This window comes from Diabrotica virgifera, chromosome 2, assembly GCF_917563875.1.
Source record: "Diabrotica virgifera virgifera chromosome 2, PGI_DIABVI_V3a".
Taxonomy (NCBI): Eukaryota; Metazoa; Arthropoda; class Insecta; order Coleoptera; family Chrysomelidae; genus Diabrotica; species Diabrotica virgifera.
Window position 1 is genome coordinate 95,013,158 of NC_065444.1, and position 23,255 is coordinate 95,036,412.

The 23,255-nt window shown below is 33.1% G+C and overlaps 1 protein-coding gene across 1 annotated transcript in view; it reads left to right on the plus strand.

Annotated features, from left to right (window-relative positions):
• Nucleotides 1–457: 457 nt before the first annotated feature.
• LOC114330396 (wolframin) overlaps nucleotides 458–23,255 on the plus strand; it is a 30,709-nt gene continuing 7,911 nt past the window's right edge. The window contains exons 1-3 of the mRNA XM_028279741.2: nucleotides 458–649; nucleotides 1,627–1,731; nucleotides 19,988–20,204. Coding sequence (XP_028135542.1) covers nucleotides 592–649; nucleotides 1,627–1,731; nucleotides 19,988–20,204 — 380 coding nt within the window. The 5' untranslated portion in view covers nucleotides 458–591. The remainder of the gene's footprint in view (nucleotides 650–1,626; nucleotides 1,732–19,987; nucleotides 20,205–23,255) is intronic.

Here is a 23,255-nt window from a genome sequence, read left to right on the forward strand (position 1 = left end):
AGTCGATAGTACTCAGTTTTTGCTACCACAAGGCGAGAAAAGCCAAAATTCATGAAAAAGTGACATTCCTTGTTTTTTCCCTGTACTCTTCAAATTGTAGACCTTTTAATTTCCTACAACTTTCTATTTGAAATTTTATTTCTAAAATGAGTACCTATCCTAAGCTGCAGAATTAAAAATCTCTAAAAATTTCAAATTTTACAACTTCAAAACGTTATAAATAAATAAGTAGGCACCCAAAATTAGGTGTTGTTTAGAAGAAAATATACCATATTAGTAGAAAATACATCCTCCTAGACAATTCCCAACATGCATCGTCATTTACAACGCCTGATATTGATATGTTTCAAAAATTCCTAAATTATAACACGTTTTGTCACACACGGTCTGGCCTAATCCAAAAGATTTTGAAAGTTTGACGTTTTACGTAGGCAACCAGTAATGCACCTTCGTTCAGATTTTATTGACATTTCACTTCCTTCACATTTCCTTGACTTGAGCTTGAGTGAATTAGTGAATGTTATGGTCATAATTAAGCTAAATTTAACAACACGCTGAACAATGAATATTAAATAAAATTGTGAAAGAATCATGGCCGGTGTTGTACCAAAAAAATCAGCATCTGGTCGAAAACAATGGACATTACGTGGTAATTGTACATAATATAATTGTTATTTCATGTTTGGGGATATAATATCCATTGAAGAGACCTTGTGATTTACAGTGTAATTGGTCAAAATAAAACAAATGTAAATTAATTCGTTAGTTACGTTCAAGACAGTATTATTGTCTGATGGATATTGTAAACCCTTGACCTATATCAGTTCTTACAGGCTGTGAAGGCCCAAGACTGTTGACAATTCCTCTCCAGACTCTTATTCAGTGCTTTAGTTTCCTGGTCTCTTATCTTAAGTTTTTTTAGATCTATCCATTCTACCGCATCTATCCATTTTCTTCTAGACCTCCCCTTTCTCCTCTCAGCATTTGTTTGGTTGCTCTTGGTTCAGAAAGTCTTTTTACATGCCCCAGCTATTTTAGTCTCTGGGCTTGGATTTGAACTATTATTGATGGACTATCATAAAGTTTAAAGTTCCATTAAATCTATTAGTTCTTCTAACCCATATTTCTCCTGTTTTCTTTCCTGTGTATATTCTGTGTCAACATTTTTCGTTCCCATACTTCTAGCTTTAGTATTTCTGCTTTATTTAGCATCCACAGTTCACACTCATAGACCACAACTGGTCTTATGACAGTTCTGTAGAGCCTTTCGTTTGATTATAGTATCTTCGATTTTAACATGTCTCTGCTTTCTATGTTTTTATTGTTTACGTTCACTTCTAGAAAATGAAATTTTCTTTATTCTCAAATTTGTAGATTTTTTGTTCAGCACTGTTATTAATTTCATGGTCCTCTTCTGCTTCATTGCAATTTCCCATCACCATGTACCTAGTTTTTTCTTCATTTATTTCTAAACCATGTCTCTTTACAGCGTTTATGAGCTTTATTGTTTAACCAACGGTTTAACTTCTTTCTTTGTGCTCGTTATTATAGCCAGATCGTAAATCCTTGACCTATTATAACACCGTAACATTTCAGGTATTTGCCTAAAGTAAGTACATTTTTCAGACAATTCCCAATATTCACTCAAAAGATTAAGAAGTCAGCTAGCATCAGATGGTTGTCCCGAGTCCCAAGTTGTCTTAGCTAAACAACTGTTGGATGAAGAATGCGGTAAGAACCAAAATATAAAATTATTAGCTTGTCTTATTAGCCATAATTATAATAAGTTCTAAAAACAGAAGGGTGTCATAAGTGTAAAGATAAAACCAGACATAGATAGAAAGGATTCGAAACATCAAAAGTTACTTTGGTTTGTTTTTAAACCAGGAGGAGTAAACTAAAAAGACAGATTCACACCCAAGAAAGGTCCTAGGAAAATCATTAAATACATCTTTTTTTTGGTTGATCATGTCAGCCTTCCACGGTAATCCATAAATATTATATTATACTAATATGTTGCTAAAGAGTTCTAAAAACATTTGCTTTTTATATAAAAGCAGACTAAAAATCGAAAAATTAAAGGAATAACGCAGAAAACACAAAAAATGCTGATATAATTAATTAACTTATGAAATGCCAATACTGTAAAAATTTCATAAATGTCAATAGTGGCAAAATTTCAAAACACTGGAGTAAACTTGCCTGTGGTTGGACCATTTACAAACAAGCATTACAGTGCTTAAACAAGCATGGCGATGCATAACAAGCATTAAGTAAATTTGAATTAGCCCTTCTGGGTTAAAAAGAGAGCATAAAAGTCAAAGACCTCATCAGAAAAAACAAAATAGAAATACAATGTTGTGACATACACATATATATGAATGAGATGCACTCAGAATCCTAAAATGCAAAATTCTTTAAAGAACTTAAGTGAAATGAGAAAATATCTTCTTCTTGTCCTTCTATCGTTCATTTTTGGATATAGGCATTACCCAACTCATTCCGTGGATCTCTATCTAGAGCAACATAAGTACAGTAAAACCTCGATATAACGGACTTATTGGGGGGACGGGACGGATTCCGTTAAAGCCGAAAGTCCGTTATATAAAAATAGGTTTAAAATAAATAAAAAAACTTCTTTTGTGAAAATATGTACACTATATTTAAATATACATAAAAAACACAAACAAAATTCTATTTAATTATCTTCAGAAATTCGTTGTGAAGTGACGTTGTTTGATATCGACACGCTTGTTTTCGATAATCCTGCAGTTTCTAGGTAGGTGTAGCATTTGGGCTCCACGGGGATCCCGTTGGTATTCAATGTATCTTGGGATGTAACAGGTTAAGCATGTATCATCAACAGGACGTTTTTAATTTTTTTACATTTGACCGGATTTTTTGTCCATTATATCCGAAGTCTGTTATATACAGGGTGTACAGAAACTCTACCGACAAACGAAGACAGGAGATTCTTCAGATAATTTTAAGACAATTTAGCTCAATTCACCTAGTCCGAAAATGCTTCCTAAAGGAGCTAGAGCTCTTTGAAGATGGCTTGTAATTAGTTTTTCTTAAATACCTCCAGAACGCCTCAATTTAGAAAAACGAAAATCGGTAAGTATATTTATCTTTCAGAGATAAATCGATTCCATCCATTGCCAATTTCTAGTACCGATCATAGGCGTCCGTTTTGGGTAGGGCAACGGTTATTTTATCACATAACTTTTTTGTCTTTAATTTTTAAGCATTTTTGACACCGGATTATTAAATTGTGAGGTATTCTAGTACTAAAAGGTACTCTTGGTTTAAGTCCGTAGGACACACGGTTTTCTAGAAAAATCGAATTGAAAATTTTTCGTTTTTTGAATTTGAATAAAAATTGAAAAAAACATTCAAAAAAAACGGTGTATTTTATCAACTTAAAGCAAGAGTAACCTTTAGTATTAGAATACCTCATAACTTAATAATTTAGAGTCAAAAATGCTTAAAAATTAAAGACAAAAATGTTATGCGATAAAATAACCATTGACCTACCCAAAACGGACACATATGACCCGTACTAGAAATTCGCAGTTAATGAAATCGATTCATCTCTGAAATATAAATAAACATACCAGTTTTCAGATTTCTAAATAGTTTTTTTTTTATTTTTTTTGGAAATTCAAAAAGAAATTCTCAAATCGATTTTTCTAGAAAACGGTGTATCCTATCGACCTAAAACAAGAGTACCTTTTAGTTGCAGAATATCTCACAATTTAATACTCTAGAGTCAAAAATGCTCTAAAGTTAAAGATAAAAAAGTTATGCGATAAAATAATTGTTGCCCTACCCAAAACGGACGCCTATGACCGGTAGTAGAAATTCGCAATGCATGGAGTCGATTTATCTCTGGAAGATAAATATGTGTACCAATTTTCGTTTTTCTCAATAGAAGCGTCCTGGAGTTATTTAAGAAAAACTACTTACAAGACGCCATCTTCAAAGAGCTCTAGCTCCTTTAGGAAGCATTTTCGGACTAGGTGAATTGGGTTAAAATATCTTAAAATTATTTGAGGAATCTCCTGTCTTCGTTTGTCGGTAGAGTTTCTGGACACCCTGTAGAGGTCCGTTATATCGAGGTTTTACTGTACTTCCAATTTATTTCGGTTATTCTTTTTACATCATCTATCCATCTCGTCTGTGGTCTTCGTCTTGGTTGTCTGCCTTTGTAAGATTTCCAATGTTTATTTATTTATTATTTATTATTATTATACGGGATAACCCCATTAACAGAAAAATTACAGTTAAATATTAATACATTTCCAAAAGGTAATAATAAATTCAATGTGTTAAATATGACTTAATTAATCTAAAAAATAGAGAATTAGAAAAGTATAAAAACACTGAAAAATTTCATATGTCACGAAAATTAATATATAACATAAATATTGACTACAAAAAAATATACAACATACAAACATAACACTTAAGAGTATAAAAATAACATCACAGAGCAAGAGATCTTTTTAATTGATTTAGAGTTATATTAAATAAATCAAGTTCGTAATTATTTAACAATCCCATATACCTATCAAGTGGGTTGTGAACGCCATACAATGTTCTATGGAAAGGTATTTTAAACATATTATGGTAACGGAGAGCTTGATAAGGAACATTAAAATTAATCTGACTCAAAAGATTGGGAGAATCTATAAGTCCATTTACGATCCTAAAAATGAAAACAGCACCTGCTATGTCACGGCGTACCTTAAGTGGAGGTAGGGACAACTGTTGTTCAAGAAAAGAATAATCATGATTGACAATGATAGTTTGTATATAGTAAGCACATGATCTTAAGAATCTATGTTGTATTCTCTCGATAGTATCAATATGAGTCTGGAAATAGGGTGACCAAACCACAGAACTGTACTCCAAGAGGGACCTTACTAAGCTACAGTAAACAAGCCTAGTAGATTCAATAGAGAAGAATTTGCAATTTCTTGTAACAAATCCCAAAAGTTTAGATGCCTTCACAGATAAAGCATTTATATGCTCCACAAAAGAAAGCTTCTCATCCAAAACAACACCCAAATCCCTAACGGAAGATACATATTCAAGTGGCTGATTATTAATGATGTAACCTGATTCAATTCTTCTGACTTTCCGAAAGAAGCTTATAAAACAGCATTTCCTGGCATTCAAGAAAAGTTTGTTTCGAACACACCACTCCTGCAGTCTATCAAGATCCTCCTGCAACAACGCCTGGTCCAACAAACCATCCACAGGTCTCCAGAATTTCAGATCATCAGCTAGCATTAAGCATTTACTATTCAAAAAGCAATTATTTATATCATTAACAAAGATGATAAAAAGAAGCGGAGAAGTATGGCCACCCTGAGCAACTCCGGAGCTTACTGTAATAATGTCAGATAAATAGCTACCAATCTTCACTCGTTGAGTACGCCCCGATGAGGAGTTCTTAATCCACTCGACAAAGTTAACATCAAAACCCACAGACACCAGCTTTTCCAAGAGTATCTGGTGATCAACACGATCAAACGCTTTCGAAAAATCCGTGTATATGGCATCTATCTGTTTACGATCCTCCATTTGACACAATAAGTCAGACTGATACTCGACCAAGTTCGTCGCAGCAGACCTTTTTATGCGAAAGCCATGCTGCGAATCGGAAATTAATCCGTTACACAACCAAGAAAGCTGCTTGGCCACCAGGCGGTCAAAAAGCTTGGGTATTGCAGACTGAATGCATATGCTGCGATAATTTTCAATGTTATCCTTTTGCCCATTTTTATATACAGGTTGTATTGTGTTCCAACATTGGTCTTTTTCTCTAGCAGTGTGGGCTCCAAAGCTCCATTTGAGTTTTGCAATTTTTGATGTGATATCCTCGACATTCTTTTTTGATCGTACCCAGTAGGTTATCTTTTTATCTGACAGTGGTATACCTAACATTGCTCTTTCCATTGCCCTGTCTGTTGTGGCTAGTTTATTCATTTATGCCTTGGGTAGGGTTGGGATTTGACAGCTATATGATAGAAAGGATGCACTGGTTGAACACTGTATGTGTTTAAGTATTGTTTATGTTTAGTATAAGTAGGTAAACTTTAATAAATGATGGTTTTGCTTGTTTTCGATTCAGAGGGATGCACACCCGCTGGACGGGCTGTTTCTACCATTGCAGGCGTCATCAGCAGCGTTCGTTAGCGTGCACTCCTCTGAATCGAAAAACAGCCGGACCATCAATTTAAAGGGAAAATCCCCATTAGGACGCGATACAGCGACATCTCTTAACAAATTGAATAGTCTCAGATGCAGAATCCACCAAAATTGGTAAATAGTTATTTAAATCCGAGACTATTCGTGTTTAAAGTTCTTTCTGGTACATCCTTAATCTGCGACTTTTTCAATTAATAAGACCGCAGACGACGAATATAGAAAACGAAAAGGAAACGATCACATTCTGCTTTCATTCGTCTAGGAAAAAAGGACAGAAGAGGAACTTTCAGTACTCAAATCCGAGTAAAGATAGAAAAATAATAAATGATGGTTTTGCTTGTTTTCGATTCAGAGGGATGCACACCCGCTGGACAGGCTGTTTCTACCATTGCAGGCGTCATCAGCAGCGTTCGTTAGCGTGCACTCCTCTGAATCGAAAAACAGCCGGACCATCAATGGTACGCTGCTGAATGAACGCTGCTGACGACGCACAGTGGTTCCAAATGCTGAAAACGTGGTCATGAGGCGAAAAAAGGAGTCCCTATTTAGGGATTTTCATGTTTACAGTTGTTTTCTCATACTATCGTAGAGTCCTAACAGCAGATATGAGGATCAGACTGGGTGTAGTCTGGTTCACAACTCAGGAACAAGTGGGCCATGTCCGGGGTTATTTTGGCCGGCAGCGAAAGTGAAAAAGAACTCGTATATTGAAAACGCTGTAAAACGTTTTGTAGTTTATCAATTTTATCGCTGTAAAGCAGATTATTCTTTTGTAAGTATGTAGTAATGTAAGATGTAACTTAAATCAACATTTATTAACAATAAATGCCGTAAATTTGTTAATGCATAAATAGTGAAAATATGCTTGAAATAATTAAAAATTTGTGAAGATGCATTCCAAAAGTACAAAATTCTGCATAATTCTGCGACTAATGTTTATTAATCTTAAAATATATAGTAAGGAGATACAGAATCACTTTGGTTTAGCTGCCTATAACTGCCTATGTATTGCTGGTAGTTGTTTGAATACAAAAGTGGAAAATGACGCATATTACATGATTCTGGCGATTGTTGAGTATGTATGGGCAGTTGTACATAAGTAATAGGTTCTGAATATTGTACTTCATAAAGAAAATGTATTGGTAATCAGAAGCTTTAAAAGTCCCTTATAGGATAACATTTTAAACAAAAATGCGGCTAAAATAAAATTTTCGGATTTCTTTCGTCCATACTGGATCCGCCATTTTGTTTAAAAAAAAAGTAATGTTAGATTTGTAATCAGCTACCTTAACCTACCAAATATGACAAAAAAATTTTCTTTTTGATTGATATTTTTAATTTAAATCCGCCATGTTGGATTCGCCATTTTGTTTTTCAGAAAAAATAATGCCAGATTCGTAATCAGCGATGCCAAAAACCATTATGAACGAAAGTACAGTGGAACCCCGATAAGTCGGCCCCCGATAACCCGGAAGTCCGGCTAACCCGGACCGATTTTCATCAGACAAAAATTTAACAAATAAACAATTTAACAATTTTATCAAATAAAAATGTATGTAGGTCAAATAATATTTGAGAGATAATGTGTATTTGTGTAATTTGAACACATATAAGTATGTACAACAGTAAAAATGATTCATGCACACGGCGGCAGGCAGAGCGACCGTCTCAGCTTATCGGAAAGAACAGGCACCTGTCTGTATTCCTTTTCCGTTATTTATGTCAAACTGTCTTAGCATTGTTTAAAATAGACGTGACTATTTAAAAATTCTTTTTTAAAACAATGGCCTTAGTCTGTTCTTAAATAACAACATTGTTTTAATCACTTCCGTTCTGTAATCGTGCTTCAGATTGTGTTTGCCTGATTTTTGTCTACGTAATGGTAACAAAACTGTAATGTTAACAAAACGTAAAAATGTTGTGACAATGGAAAAGAAACTAGAAACATTAGGTAGGATTGATAAAGGCGAATCTTTAAAATAAATTTATTGCAGCATCATAATATGATATTATGATACCATAGGTCTGGATCCCGCGTATGAAAAAAAAGTTGATTAATAGCAAGCTAAAAATTTGTTAATAGCTTAAGGGTGTCTAGTCGGATAAACTTTGATATATGAGAACACTGGAACAGGGGCAGTTTTAATTGTGGAACAGGTAAAAAATCTGGAACGGTCAGAACACGAAAATGGCACATTTATTTTGTCCGACAGAACAGACATAAACTCTCCGAACAGAGATTAAACTCTAATGCAAAAATCAGACTGCTATTTATCACCTGTCATAATTCCTGTCATTTGACATATTCTACATGTTCCACTCATTAAAACGCCAATTTGGTGATAAATAGCAGTCTGATTTTTGCATGAGAGTTTAATCTCTGTTCGGAGAGTTTAAGTCTGTTCTGTCGGACAAAATACATGTGCCGTTTTCGTGGTCTGACCGTTCCAAATTTTTAGCCTGTTCCACAGTTAAAACTTCCCCTGTTCCAGTGTTCCCATAGATTAATGTTTGTCCGACTAGACACCCTTAAGCTAATAACAAATTTTCAGCTTGCTATTTATCAACTTTTTTTTCGTACGCGGGATCCAGACCTACCATATTATGGTGTCGGTACATCTCTACAGTATGACTGAGTTTTTTACCAAGAAATGAACAAAACTCTACACTCTATACAACTATACGTAATTTAGATGTGTACTGTGCATATGTGTTTCATGTTTTTGTAATTATAATGGAGGTTATTTATTAATTTTTACTATATTCTCCGGCTAACCCGGATTTTCGATAACCCGGATCGGCCGCGGTCCCGATTAATCCGGGTTATCGAGGTTCCACTGTAATTCCAAAATTTATAAAAAATATACGCTTTTAAAGGTTCATGACCACGTTTTCGGCATTTGGAACCACTGTGCGACGCCTGCAATCAGTGGTGTCATGGCAAAATTAGCAGTGCGAGAACGCACTGCTAATTTTTGTTTACAAAACCTAAATTCTCTATTATTTTTTTTTCTTTTCTTAACCAGTGCGGGAACGGCGTTCCCACGCGTTCCCACACGATGACACCACTGCCTGCAATGGTAGAAACAGCCTGTCCAGCGGGTGTGCATCCCTCTGAATCGAAAACAAGCAAAACCATCATTTATTATTTTTATTTCCTTTACTCGGATTTGAGTACTGAAAGTTCCTCTTCTGTCCTTTTTTCCTAGACGAATGAAAGCGGAATGTGATCGTTTCCTTTTCGTTTTCTATATTCGTCGTCTGCGGGCTTATTAATTGAAAAAGTCGCAGATTAAGGATGTACCAGTAAGAACTTTAAACACGAATAGTCTCGGATTTAAATAACTATTTACCAATTTTGGAGGATTCTGCATCTGAGACTCTTCAATTTGGTAGGTAAACTTTGTTTATGTGCGGGCAACGCTGCTCCAGTGTTGATCTCATGAGTCTAATATTCCTCTGGCATATTGAGACTAACATCTTATTGTGGGTGGCGGCAGTCAAAACGTTAAGTATCCAACTGAGTTTTCCAAATCCTTTTTTATGCCAGTCTTGCTCTTCTAGTGATTTCCCCATTTTGGTTCTCATTGTTTAGTTTCAGAATTGAGTTTAGTTTCAGAATATGTATACAGTGAGCACGTAAAGGTTGGAATAAATTCATTTTCTCGAGAATGGACGATTTTGGAAAAAGATCCCAAAACAGGTCAATTTTTATTTTAAAATTACGACTTACTGGCATATATATCATACTAGTGACGTCACCCATCTGGGCGTGATGGCGTCATCGATGATTTTTTTAAATATAAGAATAGGGGTCGTGTGATAGTTCATTTGAAAGGTAATTCAATTCTGTATTTAGTAATATAAACATTAACGTAATTATTTATACAGGGTGTCAAAAAAAAATTTTGAATTAAATTTATTTACATAAAAAGAAGAATGTGTGTAATTTATTTAATTCAAAATACTTTTTGCTTCTATCAGAAAACAGGAAAAAATGTTTATTTGGCAAATAAATATTGTTTTTTTTTTTGCTTAAATTCAATATTAAAGCCGCCACCCACCAGCCTCGTGACAGTTTGAACATTTAATTTAAGCGAAAAGCAATGATTATTTTTCAGTTTTCTGAGAGCAGTTAAATGTATTTTAAACTAAATATATTACATACATTCTTCTTTTTATGTCAATAAATTTAATCCAAAAAAAATTTTTTTAGACACCCTGTATAAATAATTATGCTAATGTTTATATTACTGAATAGAGAATTGAATTACCTTTCAAACGAGCTATCACACGACCCTTATTTTCGTTTAAAAAAATCATCGATGACGTCATCACGCCCAGCTGGGTGACGTCACTAGTATGATATATATCCCAAAAAATCGTAACATAAAAATAAAAATTGACCTGTTTCGGGATTTTTTTTCCAAAATCATCCATTCTCGAGAAAATGAATTTATTCCAACCTTTACGTGCTCACTGTATAGATATACAGAGTCGGTATTTTCTTATCGATGGTATGGGCTTTTAGTAAGAGCAACAAAGAGACATGCATTTATTATACATTTAAAACGGGTTAGAAGATATTGGGCGGCCGAAGTAGGAAGAGCCACCAAAAAATTTCGCGTTGTAGGTATGGCTTTGTCAGACAGCGTTGCCGAATTTGGAACTTATCAAAAGAAAATATTAAAGTAGAAAAAATAATATAGTTAACTTTTTGTAAACAGATATAATAAACAAATTATTTAAAAATAACAAAATATTGTTTTCATCCATTTTAAAAAAATGTGAAAACGTTGAATTATAATTCAACGTTTATTTTTTTACTTATATTTTTCTTTTAAATAAATTGTTTAGTAGATGTACTTATTTGTTCACAAAAAATAATATAGGTACAGTAATGAGTGCGCTATTAAGAACTGGCAAAATAACGCAAAAGATGGAAAGCATAATACGTTGTGAAATAAAAAGAGATGAAACTAATAGAGATGTAAAATTATCGATAGGAACCTATAAATTTACATAACATTACATAGTTTCGCACCTTTAGACATATCTGAGGAGTATAACAAATCTAACCGTGACAGGAGAATTTTATAAAATTCTAAATGTTTTCTGTCACAGACGTCTAAAGGAGGGAAACTATGTAGGTACCTGATGTAATGTAAACTTATAGGTTCCTATCGATAATTTTACACATCTACTAGTTTCATCTCTTTTTATTTCACAACGTATTAAGTTTTCCATCTTTTGCGTTATTTTGCCGGTTATTAGCGCGCTCATCACTGTATTTTTTTTTTCTACTTTGACACAACACAACTTTTCCGTCATTAGATAAGACAGGACAAATGAGCTGTCGAATGAAAGTTCATTACCCAACGATCTTATTAAGGTGAGAAATTTGACCTTGCACTTCCAGTTTTAGAGTTGAAACTTGAAGTACTATTTTAAAGTCGCCCAATAAATATTATAAACGACTTATTATTGGACGCGCTTTAGCAAGACGAAAACCATTATATTTTTCCGGCTTTGTGCAAGTCTGTCCGTCCGTCTGTCTATCGAATATAACTCCTACGTTATTAAAACACTCAACTCCGGTAGCAAGATAATATAGCAGGAGACCTGAAAGCTACGGGCGTGGAGAACTGGACAGAGATTGTCTAAGACAGAGAAGAGTGAAGGCATGCTGTTGAGTGGGCTAAAACCCACGAAGGGTTGTAACGCCACGTAGTACGTAGTAAGTATGAGGTGTCGAATTAAGGATGGTATTAAAGCTGAGAAATTGGACACACATTGGATTCACACTTCCGGTTGCAGAGTTGAAACTGGAAGTAGTGTTTTAAAGCCGCCGAAATAGTACAAGCGACATCTTATTCGATGCGCTTTAGCAATACGAAGACAAGGTATCAAATTAGATCTTATAACCCAAAGATGGTATCAGTTGCAACCGGAAGTACTGTTTTAAAATCACCGAAATAGTACAATACATTTGTTTTCGTCTTGCTAAAGCGTGTTAAATAATACATTGCTTGTATTAATTCGGCGTCATTAAAACCGTACTCCCGGTTGTAACTCTATAAACGGAAGTCCGAGTTCAAATGTCTTACTTCTAATGCCATCTTTGGGTTATAAGCTCTCATTCGACACATCATTTGTCATTCTATTTTTTTGTCGGACTTGACTAATACCGGAAGCATCTTGCTACGGCGCGTCGAATAATATGTCGCTTGTTCTATTTCGGCGACTTTAAAATAGTACTTGTGCGATCAAGTTTCTCACTTTAATAACATCCTTGGGTTAAGAGCTTTCACTCTTACACCTCATTTGTCCTTCTGTCTGATCTTATGACGGAAAAGTTGTGTTTACAAAGTCTCTGGGACAGAAAAACTTGCATAATTAAAGTAGAAAACATATTATATTAATTTTTGTTAACAAATAGTGTAGGTACTAACCAAATTATTTAAAAGAAAAAATTAATAAAAAAATTAACGTTGAAATATAATTCAACGTTTTCACATTTTTTAAAATTGGCGAAAACAATATTTTTTTACTTAAGTTTTTTTCTTTTAAATAATTTGTTTATTATATCTGTTTACAAAAAGTTAAATATATTATTTTTTCTATTTTAATATTTTCTTTCGATAATTTCCAACTTTGGCAACACTGTCTGACAAAGCCATTACCTACGACCCGAAATTTTTTGGTGACCCTTCCCAGTTCCGCCACGTTCGACCGTCCCACATCTTCTAACCCGTTTTAAATGTATAATAAATACATGTCTTTTTGTTGCTCTTATTAAATGCGCATACCATCGATAACAAAATACCGACTCTGTATACATATCATCGTCGTCACGGCAAAACTCACTAAGTCCACTTTTGTCAAAATTGCGTTAAGTATCCTGATCATTTCAAAATATCAATTTTCAAAGACTGGCAGAAATAACGAAGTCCTAGAAAGTACGTAGAGATGGTTGCCTAAGTCACTTGATATGCATAAGTCCAAAATTATCATTTTGTTGTCAGGCAGAAGTCACTAAATGTTCGTTTTCTCAAATTTGTTATTTTGATTATATGAGAAGGTGGGTGTATAAAGATTCAAAAGCTAGAATCGTGACCAGTTATGTACTTGCTGCACTAGTAACGATCTATGATACGTCCATCCCCGTTTTTTCTAGTAAATGGGTATTTATGAGAGTCTGTCCTATCACCTACTGGAATTTAGCATTACTCATCTTAGGCATCTTACTCACCAAAGTATATCAAGAACACAAATGTTTGTAAAAACTTAAAGCTTGTTTGGGATCTGCTCATTTGTACAAAATCATTTTAACCCTTTTCTACATCCCTATCAGCTCATCTATTGTTTGTCAATTACTACATAAGTACCAGATGGTACCAAGACATCCATTTGCTTATTGTTTTGATCATTCAGATGAAGGATTAAATGAACCCAATTGTTGTCCCAGATATGCATTCTAATAAGCAGTTTCGCAGGTTTTCCAAAAGTTTGCAGAAAAAATAGTAAATATGTAGTTAGTTATTTGTATAATGATTTTGCAAATTATATTCTTTACTAAAGCAGTGATGAAACATGAATTACCTCTTGGGAACCCCATTAATTTAAATAAAAGATTAGTAGGTAATTTAAAACATTTTTGGTAAATTATAAACAAATTTAATGTAAGAATATTTTGTTGATTACCACAAAAATTTGTTTGGTTAGTTGACATGATTTATTTTATAAAAAATTTTGGAATATTAATTTAATTTTTGAAACTACTTATGTACCTATTGTCATTACACGCAGAATTAAACATGAGATAATATACGGGAGATAATAAAAAAGTTCCAGGACTTATGCTTAAAATATTTATGTAAAAACGTAAATGAGTCAACATTATCTCGTTTGAGTAACTCCACTTGTTAACATATACACTTCTGCTTAGAACGTTGTTTCCACTCCTGGAAGAAAACTGAAAACTCGTATTATTATTTTGGTATGATATTTAGCTCCTCCAGTGATGTTTTTTAACATTTATTCTCAATCGAATCAAACCTAGATCAACTAATTGTTTGAGAACTAGTAAAAAATAATCAGTGGCTATATCTATTTATTTCTCAGTAGGAGAATTGAGTAACAACAAAAACTGGGAATGATTAACACAGAAAGAGTCCAGTCTCCACTTTGTCTTAGCTGCAGTATCTGCTTTTGCACAACTAATAACAAATAATATATGTTTTTAAATGCTAAATTAACATGTAGTTATTTAAAAAGTGGTAAAACCATGTCAACGGGGTAATTTTAAATATTTTTAAGGGTTTTTGATTTCTTTTGATGTTTGCTCCGTGTTACATAACTTCTCTGAAAGAAACCGTGCGACTGTCTCTTTTGTTTCCTTATAATTTAGTCTTCTCATATCGCATTTTTGTTACTACATATTCTTTTTTGTAACTAAAATATAAATTTACTAACAACAGGAAAATGATCTGATGATATATTTGCACCAAATATTTGCTTATTTTCAATAAAAACACTTTAATTTCTGATCACTACAGTTTAAATATTTATTGACTGTAAATGTTATTGGAAACCTTCTATGCCAATAAATGACATAAAAGAGAAGTATAAAAACGTCCTTGGACATACGTTTGGCTCACATATTTTGGTTTATTTCCTATAATATGCATGATAACGATGTGCAAAGAGAGAGTGGAAGAACTATATAAACTATTATGTATATTTAAATTTTTTTATTTCTCTAATTAATTCTCTAAGTTGTCCTGTTTTATGTTTTAGGGTTGTTTCGTTTTAAACATTTTGTTTTAAACAACTGTTTTAAACATGTTGTAAACATGTGTATATGTTTAAAACACTTAAATTAAACAAGCGGTTTTTTACTTTATCGTACTATATACGTAGTATAGTATAATAGATAAAGTTATAGGATCGTGCAAAAAAAAATTTTTCAGATTTCACTTTTTTTCGACGTTTTGAGTCCCGCTGAGTCTAAAAAGCAAATAAAAAAAACATGTCGGAAGTATGTACGTACGTACGTACGTATGTCGCCACCGCCCAGCAAAAACTACCGGACCGATTTTGATGAAATTCGGTATGAGTAAGTTTAAGAGAATTTTGTCGAGAAACTAAGCTTTTAAAAAAAACCTCTTAAAGGGGGGCCGAAATAGGGGGGTTATTTAGGGCCCATTTTTGCAAATTTTTACCGAAATGAATGAAATTCAACTCAAAGTAAGCTCATCTATAGGTAAATAAAAATACGGAATTTGACATTTCCAAATTCAAAATGGCGGCCAACATGGCCGACCGCCCACCCGACACATTTCGCTACCTATCTAAAAACTTGTTTAAGATAAGTTTAATTTGAAAACGTCGTTATATAGCTTAAAGATGGGGCTATAAGAAGAATGTTATCGTTTTTCAGAGAAAGTTACGGGTTGCCTATATTTAAGGGGTCAAAATTTGACATAAATTTGAACTAGATTTTCTCAAAAATGGCTCCAAGGAATTTTTTTATTTTTTGATATGTTTTTGATATCCTATCGCTAAATTGAATGACATTAGTCAGATTTCTTAACTCCCTATAGGAGGCGAGTTATGTATTTTTTATAAAAAAATGTTTGAGTGCCCGTAACTTCCTTCATAATAGAAACTTAAATTTTAAATTTTGCAGACATATATGGTACTTTATTATCTATTATCACAATAAATTTTACCAAAAATATGGCTTCCGGTTGAACCGGAAATGAATAAAAAATCTTAATCTTTTTAGATGCATGTATATGCATGTATATTTTTACATATTTTGAAAGAATGCAAAATTACTTTTCCAATGACAAAATTCGTTGCTGTACCTCAAAAACTCGAAAAGTTACGGTAAATAGAAATTTTGCTATAATTTTAAGTGTGTCCTCTCTCACGCGATCATAGCAGAGCATTATTGTAGGGCACTCAATGAGGGTATTTGGCTCCGAATTCTATCCTACTACATTGATGTACTTGATATTTTCACAGTAAGTAGGGAATAGCTCAAGAAACAAAATCTACCCTATATACTATGGCGCTTTTATCTTGGGGCGGTTCCCACTTCTTCAAGGGGGTGGAAAATTTGTTGGTCAAAATAAGCACGGAAGTGGCTAAAGAACCTATGTCTAAGCAAAAACTGGTCTATACTTTTTTTTGAGAACTCAATACTTTTTGAGTTATGCGTAGTTGAAAATTGGCCATTTTCATTGAAAAATGACACCTTTTCGGACTGATTTTTTGTGAATACCTTAAAAATTATGCATAGAAATAAAAACAATATATAAAATATTATTTAGATTATAAATAATAAAGAGATTCGTTCATTCGTAAATGTTGTATTTATAATACAAAAATAGATATGGTAGGTGAAAATAGTTTGTTTTTTGGTGCATGCTCAAATTGGTGTATTCAACTTAAAATAACAGAGGAACGGTAGGTTTTAGGTGTATAATGCTACCAACACCTTTTGTAGTGTTTGAAAAGAGCACCGTTAAATGTCGGTTTCATACAAATTAAGCGAGATATGGTGTAAAAAAATATAAGACTAATGTACTTTAAGGAAAAATGAAAAGTATATACATTTAACTCCCCATCCAACATAATTTAAATGTATTGTTTTTCTTTTGCAATACCTTTTAATATAGTGTTACTTCTACTTTCAAAAAGTTGAACGAGTTTAAAATGAATGGTTTTTGTAGAAAATGTGATCAAATTATAGAATGAATTTTTAAATTTTCTTAAAAATCTTCCTTTTTCTACATGTAATTCGAAAATAAAAATATTTCACCCCTGAGAATTGGTGGGAACCGCCCCCATGATAAAAGCGCCATAGTATATAGGATTGACTTTGAATTAGGAGATTGGACTACTCCCAAAATTTCCTTAAAATCCATGCAGTAGGATAGAATTCGGAGATAATATCTTGACTGGCATAATCGAAATAGAATGAAATGTAAATAATATAAGCTATTAATTTCTCAGAAAAATGAACTAATTTTAAATTCTAAAATATCAAAATAACGAGTAACTTTGTTATTTTTATAGAATGCCAGTATCTAGTACCATAACGATAATAGATCGGTACGATAAAGTTCTCGGGCGACCCTTCCGTCCAGCGTTTTTTCATTTTCTTTATAGTAGTTCCAAGATTACACAAAATCTAGGCATGGGATAAGAAAGTTTATTTGAAGAAAGTGTATTTTTTTGTCTTTCTTAATGGCGGTACAGGCTCCTTTTTTCAATATTTTATTTAGTTGTAGAGTAATTTCCACATACCAACATATTTCTGAAATTGGGCTCTGTACCGCCATTCTTTATTATATTACGAATATGTGTGCCAAATATCTCGACAGAATATTCAAAATTAGAGCCGCAATCTTGGAACGCGTTTGTTGCTACCTGTTGATCGCTACTGTTTCCTCTTAAAATAATAAATGAATATGAAAAAAATTCTCAAATACATATTATACAAACTTTTTAATATACATATTTAGGTATTTATTCATAACCGGAACTTAACAAAATTGGACAACTTAAAACATTTTGCATACAAGAGTTAATAAATTTCTCAAAACTGTTCCAGTCTCATAGTAATCTCGTAATCTAAAAGTATTAATCTGATATCTGATCAGCAGGGCCGCCGAGAGGGCGGTACAACTGGTACATTTTACCGGGGCCCGGCGATGTAAGGGGCCCGGCGTCGACCAGACCAAATACGTAATTTTTACTGTTTTTTTTCGCTCTTCACTTTATGTCCATAATACGTTTAATTAATCCTCGGCTATATTTAACATGATCTTTAGTTGATTTGGTGTAAAATTTTAACAGCAATAAATCACAGAAGTCAAATCCTGCAGTGCAGTCAGATAACTATGGATATGGAGATCAAAAATAATATATCAGGGCTTCTAAAAGATTTACAAAAAATCAGAAATTGATTGAAGAATATAAAGGATCAGAATCTAAAGGGATCAGGTCTTCCATTGTTGAAGAATCTAAATTAGTTACCAGCAATTAAGCCTGTGAGATTTTTCGATGATTGCCTGGGCCTAGTAGTGATGCGACTGATAATTTTGAGCCCGACGCAATATTTCGCTGTGAACTATTTAATATTGTCAAATAATAAGCAATTTAACCAGAATATTTAACGCGGCAAATGAAATGCATTCGCTATTTAACAGTTTGTGGTCATTCCGAGATGACGATGACGAGAATATTAAGAAAAAAATTGATATATTGCGCGAGTTTTATAAAGAAGACATTAGTAAAGAATTGATAGATGAAATTTTTCATTTGAGAGTGATATACAAGGATAATATTGGTAAATCTCAACTTTCTCCAATCTTCTTCTTTACGTGCCATCTCCGCGACGAAGGTTGGCAATCATCATTGATATTCTAACTGTTGACACTACTTTATAAATATTTTCACTATTATAAATCATAATATAATCAAAATTTAATAAAATTTATATTTGAAATGTTTCTTATTACATATTTTTACTATTGATAATTTTATTTCTATAAAATTTGAACAATTTTTTTGGCTCTTCACTTTTTGTCGGGGGCCCGTTCGTCACTTCTTGTCGGGCCCGCTCATCCCTCTCGGCGGCCCTGCTGATCAGTCTCGTCATCACTGATGCTATAAGCTCTTTAAAAATTGAAACCAACTTAGCAGCTTTGACATTGACTAGCCGATTAGTTTGGAATGGTAAACTGTATGTTGAGGAGATGAGTATTTCTATATTGGCTGACAATGCATTAGCTGTTGAACAAGTTCCAATCCTGTAGTATTTAATTTTTCATAGAACGCCACCATGTCTATAGTATTACATTCTCAATTAAATGTTTAGAGAACGTATATGGTTTAAAGGGTACACACTTTGCCTGGTAATTAATAATAATTGGCAATGCTCCTGGATGATAATTTGTAATTGATGGATGATAAGTTTATTTCCACTAAAGCGCTTATCAAGCAAATTTGCCAAAAAATGAGCTTGGGTCAAAGCCATTGCCATACGCTCCTTGAGCTCCTTCGTATCATGTACAAAAATTCGCCATTTACATGTTTCAAAAAAACACTAAACACCACAAAATAACTTACAGTAGGCGTTATTGCAATAGCTAACCTGCAATGCGAATTGATAAATAGTAAATAGTCTGGGATTCCCCCAAGCAATAGCTCCTAATTGCAATTGGTCTTCTTATTATTATTAAAATCAAAGTTATTAATATTATGTTTAAGAAAATATGATTTAAACAATGTTTTTTTCTAAGTTTTATTTGTTTAAAACATAAAATTTAAAACAAAAAACGCATGTTTAAAACAAAAAACATGTGTTTTAAACGTGTTTTATTTGTTCAAAACAAAAAATTGAAAAGCAAAATAAAACATGTTTAAAACAAAAAAAACGTTTAAAACAAAAAAACATGTGTTTTGTATAAAATAAAAAAAACATGTTTTTTTCAACCCTGTTTTATGTGTACCTCTTACAGTCTGTATACCAAGTTAGTTTTAATTTTCTTTATGTTTTTAATCCAAATTATTTCCTGTGTTTCATTTATCTTTGTTAATAACAATTTAGATGCTTAACGTTCAATATCTCATGCACTTTCAACTCTTAATATTGACTATTGTGTAATATTGATTGAATTTGCGTTCTTATTTTTTAACAAACTTTTTGAACTGCTGTACTCATTTCCTAATGTATCTTCATGATTTGTAGAAGTTGAACCTGATAAAAAGGAAAATGCTTGCCTGGGAGTTTATTGGTTAATCAAAGCATCGAAACAAGGCAACATCGAAGCAACTAATCTTCTAAAAGCATGCCTTCAAAGTGGGAAAGGCATTACAGAGCACAATTACATGGATGTAAAATCATGTATCAATATGACCCAGGATGAGAAATTGGCCCGAAAAGCTGCTAGAGAAATGTTTGCAAGGTAATACTTTTTTAATTTAATAAAGGACTAGATATTTAGGTATAGTATCAAGGGCTATGGTATGTTCGCAATGCATTATGTTTATGTATATTATTCTCGGGTATAATATCACAAGAGAGTGAGAATAAACTGACAATAATGCGACAGTTTTTCGAAAATTTGTTGTCTGGCAATAGACACGAGAGCCTGCAGGGCTCGAGTGGCTGTTGCCCAATGACAAAAAATTTGAGAAAAAATGAAGCATTATTTTCTTATTTTTATTCTTACTGTCGTGTGATATTCGTAAGATTATTTTTTAATACTTACATAAATTCAAGTCTTTATATAAAAACAGTCAGTGACATTGATCCCAATTAATATGACACACATTTTTCAACTTGTCAAAGTGAAAAGCACAGTTTAGCAAATATTTAGATGAATATATTAATAAAGTATTAGTTAATTTATTTATAAATACAGTTTTATTCATGAAATAATCTTACCGAAGTAAATCGAGCGTTTAAATTTGCCTATTTGTGTTCTCCTCGTGACAATTTGACATTAGATGCAGAACTAAAAGTATATTATGGATATTTTCTTAAATGTGACAGTTGTCAAAACTAGGAAACTGGTTGCAATTAAACAGAAACAATCTACTTAAAAAAATTCTCACTGTAATTTTCTACAGTAGAAAATTACCAATATAACAATAATCTGATTGGACAGAATTAAACACGTGATCAAAAATCTTACTATACGATTGGAAGTTAAAATCATTAAAAAATAATCGGTGAAAATTTTTAACAATTACGATATCAAAGACAAACCAAGAAAATCAAATATCAACGTCTTGGAACTAGCCATCTACTAATATTTCTTGTGGTTTTATCCATTACTGAACTTCTTCTTAACGTGCCCTATCAAGTCCCCTTGACGTTGGCGATTAACATGGCGAAACTGTCTCTGTCTCGATCTATTCTAAATAGGTGTTCTGCTTTCTTTATTCCTGTCCACTCCCTGATATTCTTCAACCAAGAGGCCTGCTTTCTACCAATTCCTCTGCGTCCTTCGATTTTACCCATCATAATAAGTTGAAGAATATTATACCGGTCTCCTCTTACTACGTGTCCAAAATAGGCCATCTTTCTATATTTGATGTTATCAAGCAGCTCGCAGGCAGCATTTGCTCTCTTAAGGACTGCCACATTTGTCAGCATAGCCGTCCATGGTATTTTCAGTGTACGTCTGTGCAGCCACATTTCAAATGCCTCCAAACGATTAATGGTGGATATTTTTAATGTCCATGCTTCGACACCATACAAGAGGACTGACCAAATGTAACATTTAATCATGCGCTTTCGAAGTTGAAGTTGCAAGTTATCATTACAGAAGAATGACCTCATTTTTAAAAATGTCGTGCATGCTATCTCGATTCTACATTTTATCTCTTTATCTGAACTACTCCTAAAAAAATTTCTCCATTCGTCGTTATCTTCAGCTGCTCTAAGGGTTTTTTAGAATGAGTGGCCCACCGAATTCTTAATTTGGTCGGACCATCTAGTTGGTAATCGTCCTCTTGCCCATTAATAACTTATTTATTTCTCTCGGACAGGTCGGACAGGTCGATTTTTAAAATAATCAAAGTATTGGGACCGTGCAAGTTCGGCAAAGCGACCTCTATTTCTACGCTCTGTACTTTTATTCGCACTTTTAATTATATTGGCCAATTATATTAGTCCTGGTTGCTGGATAATTGTCAAGGCCATAGTCCAAAAAAATAATAAGAAGCAAAAATAAGATTTAGGTTGTGCAGGTTATTTTATGCAAACGTAAACAATTGTATGTAGTAAATAAAATGAGTTATTAAAATGCAGTACTGCAGGCAAAATACAATTAATTAAATTTACCTTTACATAATAATTGCATATCATATCAATATTGTGGAGCAATATATAGTTTTTCTGCTTCAATGACAGAAGGTATGAAATATACGTCAATTTGACAATTTCAATTGATAATATGAATTAATTATTTAAGATAGTTGCAATATTTCGACTCGCGCACGGTCGTTTCTCGTTTCCCTTCCAAGTACTTGCACACCGCGAATATTATATAATATATGATACCATCAATGTTTCGAACTTTATGCGATCCCTCTTCAATTGACAGGCAAAACTTTGATATTTTCAAATGGGAAAGTACATCATATGATAGCTCATTTAAAAGCGTTTGAAATACTGATTACAAAAATGTATAATACTTTAATCCTTTTTAAGAGCATAGGCGCAAAATTTCGATCGAATTGTTTTTAAACGCGTTCATTCTTTTCGAATCCTGTGAAAACTAATAAGTATTTTTGAAAAATTTAAACGCAGAATAAAAGATTACATTATTACCGAGGGCTGAAAGCCCTTTAGAATAAACAAAAATTTCTTTTGAATGATATATTTGAAATTAAATTTTCTTTTTTTTACCCCTGTGACTTATTAAAATAATGATTATAGAAGTTCTCAGGGACTTTTGACCCTCGATAATACTGTAATATTTCATTCTGCGTTTAAATTTTTCAAAAATACTTATTAGTTTTCTCAGGATTCGAAAAAAAATGAATACATTTCATAATAATTCGACCGAAATTTTGCGCCTACGGTCTAAAAAAGGATTAGAGTATTTATACATTTTTTCGCTGTTTTTGTCAGATGTTCCTTGAAGGATATGGTTATGTCAAGTGCCACCCCAAGGTGCTTTGGTGTTTTATTGTAAGCGAGTGTGGGGTTTTCGAATTGGATATTGAATGCGGTCAAAAGTCCACACATAAGTGAATATGCTATGTTCCTACGGGGTCAAAGAATAGGTTCCTTCCAATCTTTCGTAATAAGAAAATCTAAGATTAGTGCAGTCACTGAAGGTGGATATGATCTATTACCTCCGATTTCGTTGAAACTCCATCGATTTGCATGAAAATTGGTGAGTGGTTAGAGGATATCCCAAGGAACAAAGGTAACATGGTGCCAACTTGCGCTTTTACCCTGGGGGTGGATACCACCCCTCCTCGGGGGTGAAAATCATTGT